Here is a 19,718-nt window from a genome sequence, read left to right as displayed (position 1 = left end):
TTGGTCAGTATTTCACCATCCATACCAAACCGCAGCCACAGAAGAAAGAAGAGCTGCTGTCTTGCTGACTTTGTGGCCATACCTATATGGTGTCACTCAGATCCTCGCTGATGTTAGTTCCAAGGAATCTGAAGCAGCGGACTCTCCACTGCTGTGCCCCAATGTAGATGTGTGTGTGCTCCTCTTCCTGCAGTCTCCTACAGTATAGTCCACTATAAGCTCCTTGGTTTTGCTGACGTTAAGCAGCAGGCTGTTGTCCTGGCACCAAGATGTGTCTGCTCTGTAAGCAGACTCATCATCACTCGAGATACAGGCGATTATGGTGGTGTAATCAACTTAATAATGGTGTTTGAGGTGTGAGTTGCCATACAGCAGATATGTTCACAAGTCATTTTTCACAAGTCGAGTCTCAAGTCTTTGAGCTCGAGTCCAAGTCAAGTCTCAAGTCTTTGAGGGGCAAGTTCAAGTCAAGTCTCACGTCTTCTAACAAGTCTTTTGTCATGAGTCTTTTGTCATGAGGGGGTGGGGGAGGGTAGCTCTTAAAGCTGCAGTTGGAAAGTCTGACAGATTAAGGGGACTCAGCCAAATTTTTGAATGTTTACAACTCTCGTGTCCCTTCCCCACTACCACTGAGCACCCTCTCATCGAGTTTGTGCTCGTCAGTGCGCACCAGACTGCACCAGACTGTGATTGACAGTCAGATCTCACACAGCCCTGCTCTGATTGGACCAGAAGAACTGGGAGCTGTGGATTTTTGCAAAACAAATAACAGGCTCTAGGTGGAGGTAGAAGTACAGGTTTTATCTAATACAAGCTGATTTATGTTCTTCTGACGGTGCATAGTGGTTTCAGTGAATATGATCAAAAAAATCTTGCCAACTCAAGCTTTAACTATACTGCAATGTTTCAAGCTTTAACTATACTGCAATGTTTCCATCATGTTTTCAGTCATTTCTGAAATAAAATATGGGCAGCCAAGAGTGGATGTGAACTTGTGACAGGAAAAATATCACTCATGCTGGAGCTAGCTTAATTTTGTTTACATCCAGAACTTACACCGGGTCTCCAATTTAGGACATTGTATAGTCTAATCTTCAGCTACTTAACACATCACTCTAGCCCCTCGGACCTGGTGAAATATTAACCTAAGTATGTCACATCATATGGCTAACTATAAAGATGCAATCTGCCAGTGTTGTGCCAGTTCACAGCTTTTCTGAACTAGTTCAAGTTCAGTTCATACATGCTCAAAGTGAACAGTTCACGTTCAAAGTTCACATTTTTAATTCTGAACTAGTTCAAAGTTCAGTTCATTTTACTTTTTTCGTGAGATATTCAAATAAATATTTTTTTCACACTACGAGCTAGAAATCCCTATACGTTCTTTGAAGCTGCTCATTGTAGACATTCGCTCATGACATTGCAATTGTCAGTTTCTTACCAGGTGATGAAACTTGCAGCAGTACAGACAAGGTAGACCAGTCTCCGTGCCATCACTTCCACTAGCCTTTTTTAAATTGCAGCGCTTTCTCTCACTCTCGTCTTTGGTCTGTCTCTCTCTCTCTCTCTCGCTCCTCCAGCCCTCCGCGCTCTCGTTGCTATGCCTACCCCGCTCTGCCGCAATTCATCACGGGTAACGTTGTGCGGAAGCCAGTATGCTATTCAACTATTCTCAGCCGGACACTACGTTGCCCGCAATGCATTGCGCACACAATGTCAAAACCATTTCTGTCTGGTGATACATGATTTAAGCGGCACCAGCGAGAATAAAGGAGGGAGGAACTTTCTCTCGTTGTGTTTCAAAAGAGAAAACAGATGTCACTCAGTTTTCAATGGAAAACAAATTCCAACGTTCATTTACAGTGATGTCTGCCGTTCATGACACATAAAGTGAACTAATTCACGTTCAAGTTCTTTATTAAAAAATGTGTTGCGTTCAGTTCAACGTTCACGAAAAAATGAGCGTGTTCAATGAACGCGTTCTTTTGAACTCGTTCATGCACAACACTGCAATCTGCCTAACACTTTGCGATGGTTAGCTTGTTACCTGTGACGATATATATGCTAAGTCTCTTGCATTAGTAAGTGACTGACCTATCTGGGTGAGTTTCGAGATGCCTGATGAAATTAGACATTGTTGAACCAGCATAATTTATCCTGGTGCCACATCCTGGTATCCTGGTGCCTTCACTTGACTTGAACCTGGTTAATTTGCTAGCAACCAGCATAGCAACCACATTATTTAGCATAGCAACCACCAGATATACCCTAGCAACACCCTAGCAACCATCTTAATTTCCCTAGCAACACCCTAGCAACCATCTTAATGACCCTAGCAACACCCTAGCAACCACTACTATAATGTGACCCTAGCAACAACCATAGCAACAAGCATGATTACCCTAGCAACCAGCACAGCAACTGCTTTATTTATGCATTTTGGCTTATTGGATGTTATGTTAATGCAGATAACTTTTGATCCGTGTGCCATGTGATTTTCAAAAATGAGGTACTGTTGCAATCCTTTTGGCAAACTGTACCTGATCAAGCCCACTCTTGCAGTTCCTCAGAGATACAATTCTAGCAATTCTAGTCATTTGGGTGTTAATGGGGTGCTGAGTGACGTCACTCGCCAGCAAAAAACGGTTAATAACATAAGAAACAATGGTGCACAAATGTTTATTTTGCCTGCACAATCATGCACAAATGAAGCACAAACAATTCCAACTATTTTGAAGTCATTTAGGTGTTGATGGGGTGCTGGGTGACTCCAGGTCACTAAACAAAGTTTAATATCCTTAAGACAGTTTGTGTTCAAATGTTTATTTTGCTTGCATAATCAAGCACAAGCGATGCACAAACAAATCAAAATACTACCAAATAATATTGGGCGTGCCACAACAAAATGAGTCCAGTTCGACAACATTTTTGAGAAAATCAGCTTTAAATGAATTTATTTAAATAAATACATTTATTTATGTGAGAGTGTTTCTACTTATCTCAATAAGGAACATAAATCAAGAGCCTATGTTGAGTACAAATATGTCTTCTGAAGGCGTAAACAGCCCAGCCAAAAACTCCAATACAATTTTGATCAACTTTGAGGGACAGCTATGACCATGCAGGATCATCCAGACCAAACTTGACGATTTTACTATTACTATTCCTATTTATGTACCAGGATGCAAAATTTGAGCCTCCTACATGGTTTAGTTCTTGCGCTATGGGCTTGTGAACTTTGACAAAAAAAGAGGCCAAACAAAATCAACACCCCCCTACCCCCGTAAAACTGGCTGTATCTTGGAAAGTATTGATCTTACAAAAAAGTAATTTTACAATGTCTCCTGGGAAACACAGGTACACTTGGTCATTTTTTCAGAATTCTTTGAGACCTAAGTGCGTGGGCCCTGGTTGAATTGACGTGAAATGACCCTATTGAATCGGACCATTCGGGTGCAATCTCTGTGAGGAAACTGGTCAGCAACAGGTTGGTGTTTCTCCTCCGAAATCTCTTGACTAAAATAAAAAAAAATTCTTCAGAATAACTATGAGTGGATAGCCTATTTATGATGACTTCTTGAAGAGGCCAAACGCCAAAACACGAAGTTATCAGACTAAAGAAAACGGAAACTTTTCTCTTCTTACACAGCAAGCATCTGAACAAGACACATTTAGCCTTCAAAATCATATTTCTAGGTCGTTTTACAGTAAGATATGTCAATGAGTGATAGATAAGAGGTTAAGGAATGTGTTCGAGGTGAAATTAGGAAATACATACTTTAGAATTTTTTCGAGACTCTCTGCATTCAAATCCATATATCTCGAAATGAATTGCCACGACATAGGACTCATTTGGGGTGCCAACTTCACACAGATGAATTCTTAATATGATGAATGGAAGCATTATGACACACTGTAAAAGCAAGTCACTCACATTTCCAAATAGTCATTCACACACTTTACTCCATAACTTACACACACCTCACATATGTACCTCACCCCTCACTCAATTAAAGTTGCTTCATTAGCATGACTGTCGGGACATAGTATTGCTACTTAGATTTTTTACAATTGTTTTGATTTTTTACAATCAAAAATTCAAAACCAGTATTCACTCTTACTTTTCCTTAGTAAGAAAACAAAGGATACTTTGTCTTTGGGCCTGTGATTATAAGTGTTTTAAAATGTTTCAATATGTAAAGTATGATATATTGATAAGAATGACATATTGAAAGCATGATTGATTAATATGTGCTTGCATAATACGACAGTGACTTGTTTGTGCTTTACTTAATTTTGGCTGCTTGTAAATACAAAATAAAAACCGAACTATGCAACGTATCTGGTCTGCATTTGGGTCTTTGCCTGCAAGCCCTAACAGTAATGCTATGTTTGCCAGATGTAACCGTACCAAAGTGCCACTTCCAAAAAGTTATACTTTTGATTCTATGAAGAATCATCCCAAAAGCGTTAGGGGTCATCAAGATGTTTCTTGGAAAATGGGGGAAAAAACCTTTGGAGAGTTGCAAGATGAAAGCCACAATTAATAAATTGTATTGATCCTACATAAAAGTAATTTTACAGTGTGTCTCCTAAATAACATACACCCCTCTTGGACCTGCCCCCCAACTCACCATTCACTCCATTACAGTTCATCACACTCATCCACTCACACACACACATCCAGGCACAAACACACTTCCTCTCTCTCCCTCGATCATTCACATGCGCACACACTCCGCGGGTGAGGGAGAGACGTTCCAGGAGAAGGGGAAAGAGGAGAGAGAAAAGGAGGTAAAAGAAAAAATAAATAAACAGAAAATAAGGCATCCTTAACACATTGATTGCCAATTTAAGCATCCATACCAAAGCATAATAGTCTCTCGGTTCTTGAGCACTCAACAAAGTCAATATAGCTAGGCCCTTATTAATCCAACACAAATAGTTAGGCTACAGCCTCAATAGATTAGCCTGACGCAGTCATACTCAACTTCAACACGACTCAACACGTTACTTCATACCCCAGGCCTATAGGTGGCACTGTTTCTTTACAGAAATTGACCAAAGTTTGTGCTTTACAAACAGACAGAATAGGCTATGACGAAATGGCTAGTGTAAGGAAACCAGAATTGTTTGTGTGGACTGATGGTGAACTGTCAACTGTAGTCAACTGTAAAACTAATAAACTTTATTTTACGGTTTGTGAAGGGTGCAGTCCCGTCCTTTATTTGGCTAACGCAGAACAGTGTTCAGTCCACCAAGTCAAAAGCTATCGGCGCTGCGCAGCACCAGTTGTGATATTTATCTTACGGAGTGTAATCGTAGGTAATGTCATGTATGAAAACTAGTATTGTTAGGCAATACTATAAGTGCAAGTCCAGGGCAGCTGAGGTGTGGCGATGACATCATCGATACGCAAGCAGGATGTGCGGTTTCGCTGTCTAAACGAATTCAAACGGGCTACGGTTTCAGATTTCTCCACTCTGGGACCAGGTTTCAGAAAAGTGCGGTTTCGGGCAGTGCGTTTACAGGATTCGTTTGGATGCTCGGCCAAGACGAAGCAAAACCCCTGCGTTAAACCTAAAAAAGCGTCTCCGTGTGGACGGGCCCTAAGTAAACTCACAAGTTACACAACAACTGCAACGACTTGTATGTCTTTACAACAAAACAGCACAATAATACAAAATTTCCAGTAAATATACGAGTTTGCATACTTGTAACATTTTTAATACTACTCTCCCATCATGACATTAAACAATAATCATAGTTTAGATTTGTACACCATGGATGTGAAAATTTATACCTAATGTTCTCCTCCTTTCAGCAAGCACACTTAATAAGAAAAAAAAACTTAAGAAGAACAATAAGTGTGTTGCTTTCAGCAAGCACACTTAATGATATGTCTATGCTCGTCACCATGCTAGCGTTGTAAAGGATTCCCAATCGTGAGTGACCAGACTACTATTCACTCGTGAATGAATTTGGCTTACCAGGCAAGATATATACCCCTCAAAAGATTAACTAGATGTACCGCAAAGTGGTACAAAATATGACCCCTGCTTAGTCCTGCACATTCTCTCCACAAAAATAAATAACGCTTGTCAATTTGTCTCCATCCCCTACTCTTGCAACTTTTGTGTATGTAAATGAGTGTGTGCATGTGTGCATTTGCTTTTGTGTATTTGTGCTTCTCTTTGTGTGAGATTTCGCTTGTGGGGGGGGGGGGGGGGGTGTTTGCCTGCATGTGTGTTTGTGTGTGTTTTATGTGTCTCTCTGTGTGTGTGTGTATACCAGAGGTAGTGAGCAGAGCTGAGTGGTGCAAATATCCCGCTCACTGGCTGTTCACTCGGCCAATCCTCCACTCAAATTCGCATCAGGTCGCTCCGCTCAATTTCGCTCCCCACTCCACTTAAAAATCCTCCCGCTCCAGTGAAATCACTCCACGCTCGCTCACATTTAAAAGAGGTAAAAATAATCGCAAAGAACTAAGAGCATCGGCAATATACTTCACTCATAGAACATTTATTTTAAAAGATAGCGCAACAAGAACAAGCTTGGCAACATCAATACACATACGCCTACAAATAAAGAGATCAGTGGGATTAATTGCCTAAAGAATACAGGCTTAGCATCCAAATTTTACTTTAACCTTCTACTTGATATGAAGCATATTCAAATAGCTCACGTTTTTCTTTGCTCTCCGTAGCACACACTCATGTATCCGCGAAATGTGTCTTGTTAGATTCCAAAATTAATCTTTTCTGACAGTGTCACCACATGGTTGTTCTTGCTCTACATTGTTAGTATCTAGTTGTTTTGTAGGAATAGTACACTTGTATGACTTATCAGTTTCCTTTCTAAAATATTTAGCGAACTCCATCCCCAACGAACTTACAATCGCCAATCTTTGAAATTTAACGGTCTTGGTGTTATTAGGAAGACGAGAATTCTGGGTGGATTTGGGCATGCCTCAGACTCGTGGTGTGAGCGGTATCGGAGCAAAATTGGAGCTGGACAGAGCGGCCGCTCCGACCTCTAAATTAAAAAGCGTTCAACGCTCCAACAAAATTCCATCAGCTCCGCTCTTCCATCAGCTTAACTCACTAGCTCTGGTGCATACCTGTGTGTGTGTGTGTGTGTGTGTGTGTGTGTGTGAGTGTGTGTGTGAGTGTGTGTGTGAGTGTGTGTGTGAGTGTGCATGTGTCCATGTGTGTGAGTGTGTGCATACCTGTGTGTGTGTGTGTGTGTGTGTGTGTGTGTGCCTGCGTGTGTGTTGTGTGTGCATGTATCTTTATGTGTGTTTGTGTGTGTGTAAATGTACACATATTAATTTATTGTATGGTCCTCCATGAACGGAATTCCACGAAACTTGCCTTGCATTCAGAGGATGTCATAATGATCCTACACCTCCAATTCTGTGCAGTTTTGACCATGTCAGCGTTACCTGCGATTACAAAACCTAATTTTTGCTTTTTCATTTCAACTAGGTGGCGCTATACATCAAATTAGGTTATGGGATGGGTTGACATGGCCCCTTAATCCTCTAACCGCCTAAGTCGCAATATTCCGACAAGCGCCATTACTGAATAAAACAGACGATAGACTCGAGTACAGTGTAAAATCTGATTTGTACTCTTTACCATTAGTTGGCAGACATCCAGAGCTTCGATTGAAGCTCATGTTTGTTTGTGAAAGTTTTCAGGAAGTACGCGAGAAACACACATTCATTTCCTCTATAACGCGGAAGTGATGCGGGCCATAGTTTTGCACAAATTGAAGCAGAAATACATCAAATGTTGAAAAAAATTTCATATGTGATGAAGTCTTGGGTCTGTTTTTCACCTACTCTGATTCTGAAGGAGAATATCTGCCTTTTGGAGAATACAATCGATCGTCTATTGACAGTGATAGTCACGGTGCGTCTGTGAATGGAGGTGCGTCTTTGCGACAGTGTCCACTAAGCATGACATGCTTATTTCGACCCTCTGCCCAACAAAGCTGGAGGTGCCAGTGGTAATAGTGAAGATAGTGTCCGTAATGGACGTGGTACAGCAGGAGTTGTAAAAATAGTTCTCTGAAGAACTACAAAGTCACCCGCGATAGAAACTTATTTGACCGGGCTACTTAATTGTATAGTAGCATAAGATTTATGGTTATAGTAATAGTTTACTATTGTTGGTTTACATGTCACTGTTTTCCTGTTCATTTGTTATGTGGGTGGAATGACAAAAAAGAAAGTAAAACTGCTCAAATATGTTCAACATCTAGTATTTGATTGCCATCCAGTGACGTCATTATATGCAAATTAGATGAGTACATTTACCCCCTTTTTAAACTTTTGTTCATACTCAGTGATTTTCACATTTACAGTAGGACTTTATCTCTGACCACTGTCAAGCCATTGCTTTTGAAATTTTGATGTGAAAATCCAATTTAAACCCTGGCGGCTAAAGGGTTAAGACCAACATACAAAAAAATGGGTAACACTTTATTTGACAGTATCGACATTAGGGTGACATGACACTGTCATGACACATGAAACCTAACCCTAATCCTAATCCTAACCTCTAACCCTAATCCTAACCCTAAACCTAACCCCAATCCTAACCATAACTTGTTATGAAAAAAAACGAATGTCACTTACTAACAGAAGCTTTATGTCATAAACGTTTATGACTTGTTTATGACACCTTCATGACCAGTGTTGGGAACGTTACTTTAAAAAAGTAATTAGTTATAGCTACTCACTACTTGTTCCAAAAAGTAACTGAGTTAGTAACTGAATTACTCTATCATAAGAGTAACTCGTTACCAGGGAAAGTAACTATTTGCGTTACTGTTACAAAAAAAAGTTGCTATATGTCAAAGAAATTGGATTTTTTGAGCAGTTTTGAGCAGCCAGTTGAACAGACAGGTGTTTGTAGGCTACATAACTTTCGATATTTATTAGATAGATAGATAGATAGATAGATAGATAGATAGATAGATAGATAGATACTTTATTGATCCCCAAGGGGAAATTCAAGATATTGCACATCGACAGACCTACGGTTGACTTCAGCCTGTGTCATAGGTTTTTGTTGTGAGGCAGAAAGATCTAGCTTTTGCTGCTTGGAGGACTTTGCTCCGAGTGCTTCTTTGCTAGTGGATGGCGAACTATCATCTGTGGTGGAGGTATCGGTGTTTTTGGCCACTAGCTTTAGATGCGTGTGTGAGATGCTTCATTAAATTAGACTTGCTTACAACGGATGTTGACAAAGTCTTCGCTCCTGGACATAATGTACACATTACATGCACGTTCTTCCCTTGATGAATTTTAAGTATATCTCCACCTTGAAAATGCCAACTTTTCGGATTGCTCCTGATCTCTGCTGTTTCGTCGAATCTCTATTTTAGCTGTTGTGTGTGTGTGTGTGGCACGTGTGCTGGCAAGTGTGCAAAAACACTGGCTCTGATTGGCTATTATGAAACGCTCATGACCATCATGACTCTGCCTTAGCCAATCATAATCGCTTACGTTGTTATTAACCCACCTCCTCACTAGCTGTGAGCCAGGGTGCGTTCGGATTACACAGTTTATTCAATCAATGCATAGTAACGCACGGCATTTAACGTCCAGTAACGTTAACAGCGTTGTAACGACGGGGTATAGTAATTAGTTAGATTACCCCATTAGTGAAAAAATAATGTTGTTACCTAACGCCGTTCTTTTAAACGGCGTTATTCCAAACACTGTTCATGACAGTGTCATGACCAAAAATTCTAGAGCAGAGCAAGATAGATCAGTTACGTCATAGGCATGAAGTACGCTCTGAGCTCGACAGGGCGCCATTTTGGTAAGTTCAGCGCAACATTTCATATACAGTTCCAATTCTATGAGCCCACCTGAACAGCTGTTTTTTTTCTTTTTTTTACTCGGTAATGAACTGCAAGAACTGACAGTGTGAAAGGACCAATTTATCTTTTTCAAAGTTTACACTGAATAAGGAGAGGTATATAGGCCTATTATTTAGACAGAGAGGCCCTAATGCACTGGTAAATAGATCACATAAATTCCCATTGGGAGACCGTATACTGATAAGCTAGCTAGCAGGCAAACTTAGCTAACGTTAGGCTATATTATCATCATTTTTCTTTTTTTCTACCTGTAGGCTATAAATTAACCCTTTGTTCAAGGCCTGCTTAAACACAGCGCATAGGCTACAATATTATCAATCACTATAAGGTTGAGATTTCACTTAAGCGTTTGATGTTCATAACTTAAATAAATGCAAATGGTAGGTCTGCTTGACACTAAGTATTATTGTTTCCATGCAGTCAATAAACTCCCAAATTGTCCTGCTTGCCTATGTGAAATGCATATGACCACAGAAGTTCGTTTTCAAAAATCATTAGGCCTATTTACAGGCTGTAGCCAACTTAAAACACGTCCAGATAAATCTAAACATTGAACTTAATTTGTGCCATGATATGTTTGAAAACAATTCGCTTGAGTTATAAATTATCTTGTAGTCTTATTATTGACTCATCTAGGCCTACTGTAGGCTAAATCCTCAAATGATGGCCGGGGTCTTTTATTTACTTACAGGCTCCGTAAGCACAAGCACGGCCCCAGCTATTATCCGAGGCCCGGCTATAAATAGAATCCAGGCCATAACACTACCAAGACAATCTTGCTACCGCCATAACACTACCAAGTCATGCTACCGCCACTAATTCAATCAAATTCTGTGGGAAACACTGTACTATTACTGCACGTCGCTGTCAGCTGTTCCTGTTTCTGCTGGACATGGACACATCTTATTCTGAATATTGCCATAACCAGAATCTGGTCTGGAATACCGGAATATGGTGTGCATGGGACCGTAGTCAATGATGTGTGGTATAATTTTTATATATGATTCTCATTTACTGATTTTTTTAGTTTAACCATGCATATGTGCTATGAGAAAATGGTTCCCTTCATTCTTCTGTGTCCCTGAATCCTCCCTCTGTGGAAATTTCCAGAGAGTGTGAAGAGTTTGTTGTAGGGTGTCTGATTGTCTTCACCCCAAGGACACAAACATACGTAGGCCATTAGAAGGTTATGGGGTTTTGTAACATTCTTATCTCTGTTAATACTAACTGGATGGATAGATCATTGTTGGGGGGAAGTATGTTGTGATTTTCCATGTGTGTGAACTGGCATCACTCACAGCTATGTGGGATTCTTATTTGACTGTGGGTAACATTACCCCGGTATCAACAATAAAGCTGCAGTCTCACACTGGCTTGGCTTGAGATGGTACTGTTACCCTGAATTTCTGATTTTATATTGGTAGCACAGTCAGCTTTACTGGTTGGTTCACTGTTCGCTAAAAACCAGAGCCTCTGGTTAGACTGAACTTGACTTATTACTCCGGGACCCTCCCCTTCTCACACACAATGGCATACACTGGCAGACTCGCTTCCTCTCAATTTTTCAACATTAATAAAAAAAAACATTGGTAAATTTGCAGATCGCACATGTGCAATTTGTTGCGTGAACAGTCTGAAGACCTGATATGTCTTTACCCAACACAACCTAAAAAGCTGTTTATCATTTGTTTATTTCTTGTTGATTTTACCAAAGAACTGACATGCAAATCACTTACATGTTCAAAATTGTTTACAGTTTCAGTGAGGTACATCATCAATGTACCGCAGGCTGTCCTGTTACTCCAAAAATTAAACTAACATTCCTCCTTTGTGTATACACCTACAAATATACAGATATTGTGGAATGCAAGAACAAACTTCAGAACTCACTAGTGTGCACAGTCGATGAGCTGGTATTCATTGGATCTCTCGTAACATGCGTTAACTCCTTCATCGTCCCAAAGTTTCTTTGCATGGTCAAAGAACTCCTGGAAAAGGAAGAAAAGGTTAGGAATCTGAGAAAATACCGCTGTAATAGATCAGGCAAACCAATGTATAGTGCATGATTTTACCATTGAGTATGATTTTTAACAACACCCATAGTTTCCTATTCCTACAGAATGACTGAAAATCATTCAGTAACTGCTGGACAAACCGTTGCCATTCCACATCCACCTCAACAATGTACTTGTTGACAAGCATAAGAACCCATAACAGAAGAGTGGAGAAACTGCTTTTCAGCTAACAAAGACTGCAAATAATAGCAACTAAGCTGGAAAAAATGTGAGAAAGTAATGAGCTATGAGATGCTAAACTTCACTAAAAAGTCAAATGTCTATACTAAGGCTACAACTGTTACACAGTTTTAATGTTTTTCCCTAAATCTGTTATTTTGGATCATATGTTAACATCTACCTCCAGTTGTTTGTACAGCAAGGTAAACTAGATGTACCGCATAGCTGTACAAAGTATGACCGCCGCTCAGTCCTGTACATCCGTTCCGCAAAAATAAATCACACTTCAACTTGTCTCCATATTTTACTCCATCCCCCACTCTTGAAACTTTTGTGTATGCTTGTTTGGCATGCCTGAGTGTGTGTGTGTGTGCGGCTGCACAGAAAGTGCTGAAAAGGTGAATAGATTGTAGAATAGCCAAAGAAGATGTAGCATTGTTATAAAACCTTTAAAATCGCTAAACAATCACAAGTAGGGTAGTTCATCCATTGCAACTGGATTGATGAAAGCTCACTTACACCTGTAGGCTACATTGTATTTGGGAAAAGCAAAAGGTATCAGCATAATGTTATTTATTTATTTATTTATTTATTTATAAACAAAAACATCTCTGTCAGTTCCATGCCGTTTTCAACAGCTATCAAAAACAAAGGTCATTTTTGGAGGGATGGATTTTTTGTGAATGTTTCTTCTTCTACATAAGATTTTAGTCATCTTTAGTTCATGTAATACTTTATTGTCAATGCACAAATTAAGTAACAGTAGTCTGAAACGTTATTGTTAATGCACAAATTAAGTAACAGTAGTCTGAAACAAAATGCTGTTTTGCATCTAACCAGTGGTGCAAATAACTGACATGTCCAAATGGGCCTTGATGAAATGCTAGACTGTTCATACACATTTTAACGGGCCAAAGTTGAAGAGCTGTTGTCCGTTATTGTTCGTGCAAATATAGGCTGATTCATGTTCCCTTGCATTGTGTAACTGAGGTCCATGGCTAGTCTGGCTTTCCCCAGACCAAGCTCAATCTTTTAAGAAATCAAAAAATAAATAGCGGGCAGATCAGGCTGGGTTCACTCAGCCTAGTCCATAGGCACCCGATATTGTTTAATTTTCCGATTGAGATATCCACGCTCTGGCTATTCTAAATGCAAAAATGCATCAGGGAGTTATGACAAAACTGTAACTAACAAACTAGATCCTAATAGAAAGCTGTTAGCTTCCCTAAGCAACAGGTAGGCTTATAAGGTAGGCCTATTTACAACATAAATTGTCAATAGGCTATGCTGGCGACACAAAAAATCTCCTTTGGAAACCAATGGCTTACGCCTTACAGTATCAAGCGGACTTAAACTGCCGTATCGTGGCGAAAAGTTGTAATAAAATTCACGCAGCTCCATGAGTCAAGGAAAGCGCGAATGAAGTAGCCACTTCTAAATGGGACCCACTACACAGTAGCTTAAGGTGTGTTGCTAAAGCAGCCATAATGAAATGGTGTCATTGTTTGGATACTTCACACACTCGTGCTTTTTAATTTCACAGACTACAACTACCAAGCTGGAATCAAAGCACATCGATTCCCCTCTCACACCCTTAAAGCAAAATAAACAGGTGTCTCAGTCTCACGCATGTATAGGCAAAACTGTATCAGACCGGTGTAACGTTGGTAAATCTTCCATTGCACAGAATGATTTTGTAGCACGTGCAACAAATGCCAGTCGAAAGATACAATTACAGTGCTGCTATCAATTTGCTTGGTATAACCGCATTTATAGTTTTCAACAAATGCAATCAATCAAATTGGCCTCCATCACTCAACCAACGCTAACGGTAACATTACCTAGGTCCTTATTGATATTATAAGATTAACGTACCTGCAGTAAAAACCAAGCATGTCCGATAAACATCCTCAGATTTATTTCAGCTTCAAGAAGAAATGGGAATTACATTTCATGTGAACATCGTCCTATCCTTATTAGACGTTCTCTGCGGTAAACTACAGTCCTTGTAGGAAGCGTCCATTGTTTTTCCAACCCACTTTTAACTTCCAACAAAATTACGTCTCACTGCAACGATGCGCCATCTAGTGGACAAACGACTACTTATCGCCAATACTGGAAATGCAGCCATGATGATAATGATGAATATTTATTTTGGCTTTCTTTTAATCCTACTGAATTTGTAATTATGTATCGGCCGTTCTAATACCGATAGTATGTGGGTGCCTGTGTGTGTTTGACAATCCCTATATGACCGCTTCACTAGCGGCGGTCATAATAAGTACTGAACACATCAATTTTGTTTAAGTATATTTCCACCTGAAATTTTCAACAGACATTAGTATTAACTCAGGAAACCCACAAATATAAAGAAATCCAAACATGTGTGGTGAAAAGTTCATGTGAATAGCCTGATTAGAAATATACTTACTGGAAAAAATGTTGACACGTTCAGCCCATGTGCATACAATAGGTTATATGGAACTCTAGCAACCATGGTTATAAATGTAGAATACACAAACACTCCTGAATGTCCATTGAACTCAGAAAATCCACACCTGAAAGTGGCGTTGGCATGGAATCACTTTTTCATGCCAGATACCGATATATGCCACAACTTTGAGTATCTACTAATACCGATACCAATCCAAGTCTGTCTTTTCCATTTAAGGTTAGCTAAGCTGTAAATACATTTCCCTGGATGCATGTCAGAAACGTAGCAGTGGGTTCAGTCCAGCATTCCCAACCATTTATGGCTCATCTATAGTACAGTGCTACAACTAAGATACAGAAAGCAAAATAATAAGCAGGTGAATAATAAGCAGGTGAACATTAATATCAAAATAAAATAACTATTTTGATATAAGTCAATATGCAAAAAGACAGCTGTACTGTACTATGGAGTGCTCTAGGTCTACTCAGCCTTCTCTTCACCTGAAGCCCTGGCCCCATGATCTCACTTAAGACCCTGCATTTGCAGTCAACTACATGTGGGTTGACTGGTAAAAACTCTACTGTTAATTTCGTCAGACGAGACGAGAGGAAATATGTTCGTCAACGACCTTTTTTTTCATGACTAAGACGAGACGATGACGAGACGGCAGTAATGTCCTGAAACACTGACTAAGACTATCTTAAGATGCATTATTGTTGACGAAAAAAGACGAGACTAAAATGTTTTGCATTAAATAAAAACTAAGATAAAATCTCTCTTCATTTTCGTCTACAAAATGAGAAGACAGAATATCTAGCTGTTATGTTTTCAAAATATTCCGAATGAGTTCATACGCAACAGCTTTCCTGTAGGCTAGTCTACGTGCTGCTGCTGCAACCCTGCGGCTGCAACACGAAACTACATGGAACAAGAACACTGGAGATTTCTGCCAGAGTTAGCAAGCTAACTATAAGCTTTATGCCACAATGCTACATACCCAGAAGTTGAAGCTTCTCTCATACAAATTAACATCCCCCAGAATGTCCATACGAAAATGTTCAGCATGTAATGTCAACTATTCATCTAGTTAGACTGTTGATGCAAAGTTTGCTAGCAAGTAAGCTACAGTAATATGGAAAGTTCGCTAGCAGGTTAGCTATGGCTAAGATGGAGAGTCTGTTTGGGGAATGTGTTGTGTTTGGGCGCATATCGCCATCTAGCGAGGCGGAGTAAAACATTAATAGTTTGGCCTACAACAGTGTTTCTCAAACTTTTTCAGTTTCAGGACCACTTAACTAACCCTAGCTAAAAAAAAAAAAGATTAGACCTACTTCAACAGTAGCCTATAATTAGTCTACACAATAGGCCTACTCACTGAACCACCTTGCTTATTGTCTTTGCACTGCTTATTGTGTCAGAGGATTCATACTGTATGATTTAAATTGGCATATCTTACATAGACAGTGTTGCAGAACTGTTTGGATTTACATACAAGTTATATTGCAAACAACTCATCTATATTATATTTTACCACGTCTGCTCGCGGACCACTTGGGATAGCTTGCAGACCACCAGTGATCCCCGGACCACACTTTGAGAAACACTGGTCTACGAATATGACAGTGGTCCAGTCAAATCTTTTACTGTCTATGGTCAAATCCCAGCCAAGCTATAACTGTAGCTCGACTTACCTGTGCATGTAAACATACTGACTGACAAAAAATCAGAATGAGTCATTATAACAGACGAGTAGCCCTGTGGACACACAATATTTTTGGAAAATTGAGATGTGTGAAACACTATTTGACTCAAATGGTAATCAGAAATAATTTGTTATAAAAAAAGACTAAAATGTGTTGACTAAAACTGACTAAGACTAAGATACCTTTAGTTTTCTTTTGACTAAAACTACACTAAAATGACGAGACTTTTAGTCGACTAAAACTTGACTAACAAAAATGATATTTGAATGACTAAATATGACAAAGACTAAAAAGGACATTTCGTCACAAGACTAAGACTAAGACTAAATTAAAAATAGGTGATAAAATTAACACTAAAAAACTCACTGTACTTCATGATCAGTTTGACTCTAAATGTGACACAAGGACATATTTGCTAGGCTTCCTAATGATATTATTAATATGTTCAATTGAACTATTATTATGTTTTCTTGCAGCTTATTTTTATTGGGTCGTGATACGGATGGAGGAGAATTTCTTTGTGAGTTGTTGTGACTTTTTGCAACTGTGTGTATGATGGTGATACAGTATGTAAGACACTGGGCAGTCACAGCCATGGCTAGCTTATCAAATGAGCACATATGGCTTAAGATTTTTGTGACAAGGAAACGTTGGAGTAAATCCCGGCGCAGTGAGCTACCTGCAACAACAGCGGCGCTCGGGGAGCAGTGAGGGGGCACTTCAAGGGCACTTCAGCCGTGCCTACTGGTCGGGGTTCGAACCAGCAACCCTCCGGTTACAAGTCCGAAGCGCTAACCAGTAGGCCACGGCTGCCCCAAATCCAATCCGATCGCTAATCGGGAGTGCCATAGTCCTCATGCATTAGGCATGCTAAGCAATCATAAGTCATTCTCATTCTTGGATTAGGGCTCCAGAAAGCGACCAAACAGCTTTTTGAGACAGTCGGAGTATTTTTTATAACTACTCTACATCTGCAAATCTGCAAAGTTTTTTTTTAAAAATTATTTCATGTTGAAAAATGAGGAGAGCCCGAGTCTGCCAGTGTAGATCAATGGGTGTGAGAAGGGGAGGGTCTGGAATTGATAAGTCAACTAAGCACCTCCGTCTAGCCAAAGGCTCTTGGTTTAGTGCCTAATCCAGTGAAAGTGACTGTGCTACCAATATCCAATCAAAAAACTAGGGTCTCTGACAAAACTAATTGTCATACTGCAGGAAATATGAACATTTAGGATTGAATATTTATTAATTTCAGTTGCCTGACTTGTTAATAAAACAAAAGTTTTATTGAGCATCTGACTTTGTTTCATAGGACTAAAAAAGCAAGGTCAGAGCAGCAAGACTCCAAAACTCAAAATGGAAGCGTTAGTATAAGTGCATTTAGTAAGCCCATGACTCAAACATGGTCTATTACAGTGTTTCTCAACCGGGAACTAGGCTAATAAAATGAAATTGAAATAAATTAATGCATAATTTTGGAATCTTTCTTCTAGCTTTATTACGCAGTTAAGTAAATGGAGGCCACATCAGAGAAAATAGTTCAGATTATTTTTTCTAACGCCGAAGCTGCAATCACGGTTTGGAACATAGCCTGTATGACATCTATTTACAGCACTTGATAGCAGATTAGTTGTCATAGCGTTGTGTCGCCGTTAATTAGCCAGCAACATGGACAGGTTTTTGAAAAGAAAAGCTCCAGAGTCTGATACATTAGGCCTTAACATCATCCTCTTCATCGTGTGGTCCTTCAGTGAAGGAGGTAGAGACCTAGCAAGACTACGAAGACTACGAAACGACAGTGTGATGAAAATTCTCACGTTCGGATTCATCTTCCAGGGTGGGTAGTAGGCCTAACGCGTTACAAGCCTAACGCACATGAGTAGAAAAGTATTTTTTCCGAGGAACGGCAACTTTCCACATACCTTTTTCAAAACTGTACTTCTACTTTCACTCAAGTACATTTTTGAGCAAGTAATCTACTCTTTACTCTGCTACAATTGCATTTTGTTACGAGTAGGCCTACAAGTTTATTATCGAGTGATATGTCCTTCTTATAAGAAACTTTTAAAAGGAAATCATGAAGGCAACAGTAGTTCCCACTACTGACCATTTAAAAACTGTGAGAGGGCCCAGCCGTAGTAACAGCACTAGCCATAGCGGAGCAGGCAGAAGATCATTGAGAAATAAACGTGAATTAAAGTGACTGTCTTAAAGCGACAGTGCACAATTTATACATTTGTTAAACAGCATAAAATTAGCAGTATTTTTAAGCAATTCACATTTTAAAACAAATACTTTTCATACTAAATTATAGGCTATAAAAAATGTATTTTTTGTATGTGTGTGTCGTGGGGGGGGGGGGGGGGGTTGTTGTGCGGCCCGCCGGGCAATTTTCAAAACCCAATGTGGCCCTTGAGCCAAAAGGTTTGCCCGCCCCTGAGCTAGGTGGTCTAAGTTACTGATTAAAAAAAAACAAAGCAAAGATCAATAAAATGGCATAACAGCATGTGTCACTAACAAAAAGAAAATGATGCTGCATTGGATATTTGAAATGAAACTTGTTAACCCTGAAATTAAACTTGTTCAACCCTTAAAGTCTTTGTCTGCCCTAAGTGGCACACACAAACTCCCACTTTAAGTGATGTTCACTGTATCTTTTTTAGGAAATTGCGACTTTGTCTTTGTCTAGAACAGGGAAACGATTACTGAGTTCTCTGGAACACAGCATAATAATCTATAAGAAAATATCTGTGTGCTTCACATCTAATATATGCTTCACATTTCGCTCCAGAAGACAGGCAATAGCTCATGTCAACTATGGCCTACATGATCACAGGAAATGCACAAAACATTTGCAAAGGTTGCTGTTGCTAAAGGGCATCTTTTGTTAGTAGGAGTTATTTTGTTTTTGTGGTGTTTAGTGAGAATATTGTGTATTTCCATGCCTTTTTCATGTCTCTGCAGGATACTGCAACTGGAATGCTGTGCCTTCATGAAAAAGGGATTGTTTGTAGTACTTGAAGGCTACAGGCATTGGGTCTTTGTAACGTCGGCACCAGAGATATGGCTGCCTTCGCTCAGTGTCCTCCTCAACTTTACATTTCTTTAATCTTTCTAGTTTTATTTTCACACTTTTTATCAATGTGTCAAATGCTGATCACTTACGATAGACAGACCCTCTTAGATATTAGACTGAATCTGCAATCTGGAATGACATCGAAGGACTTTCAGTTAGTTTACCCGGTTGTTTACATTGGTTACCTGGGAAGAAGCACCGCCGGAGGATAAGAGGGAAAAGAGGGAAAAGAGCTTGGTCAGATTGAGGAAAAGACAACATTGTCCTCCCCTTCCTAGAATTCTCCTTGCTAACATCCAATTACTGGATAACAAGCTGGATGAATTCAGAGCCAGACTGGCGTTTCAATGAGATATCAAAAACTGCAATGTCTTTTT

At 39.6% G+C, this 19,718-nt stretch overlaps 1 protein-coding gene across 6 annotated transcripts in view; it reads right to left on the bottom strand.

The window, feature by feature from the left end:
- Positions 1-19,718, bottom strand: part of LOC121723629 (guanine nucleotide-binding protein G(olf) subunit alpha) — a 178,815-nt gene that overhangs the window by 66,824 nt on the left and 92,273 nt on the right. For all 6 annotated transcript variants that reach the window (XM_042109491.1, XM_042109512.1, XM_042109499.1 and 3 more), the window contains one exon: positions 11,788-11,885. In XM_042109491.1, coding sequence (XP_041965425.1) covers positions 11,788-11,885 — 98 coding nt within the window. The remainder of the gene's footprint in view (positions 1-11,787; positions 11,886-19,718) is intronic.

Source organism: Alosa sapidissima, chromosome 1 (genome assembly GCF_018492685.1).
Source record: "Alosa sapidissima isolate fAloSap1 chromosome 1, fAloSap1.pri, whole genome shotgun sequence".
Classification (NCBI taxonomy): Eukaryota; Metazoa; Chordata; class Actinopteri; order Clupeiformes; family Clupeidae; genus Alosa; species Alosa sapidissima.
This window is presented reverse-complemented; position numbering and strand designations above follow the sequence as displayed.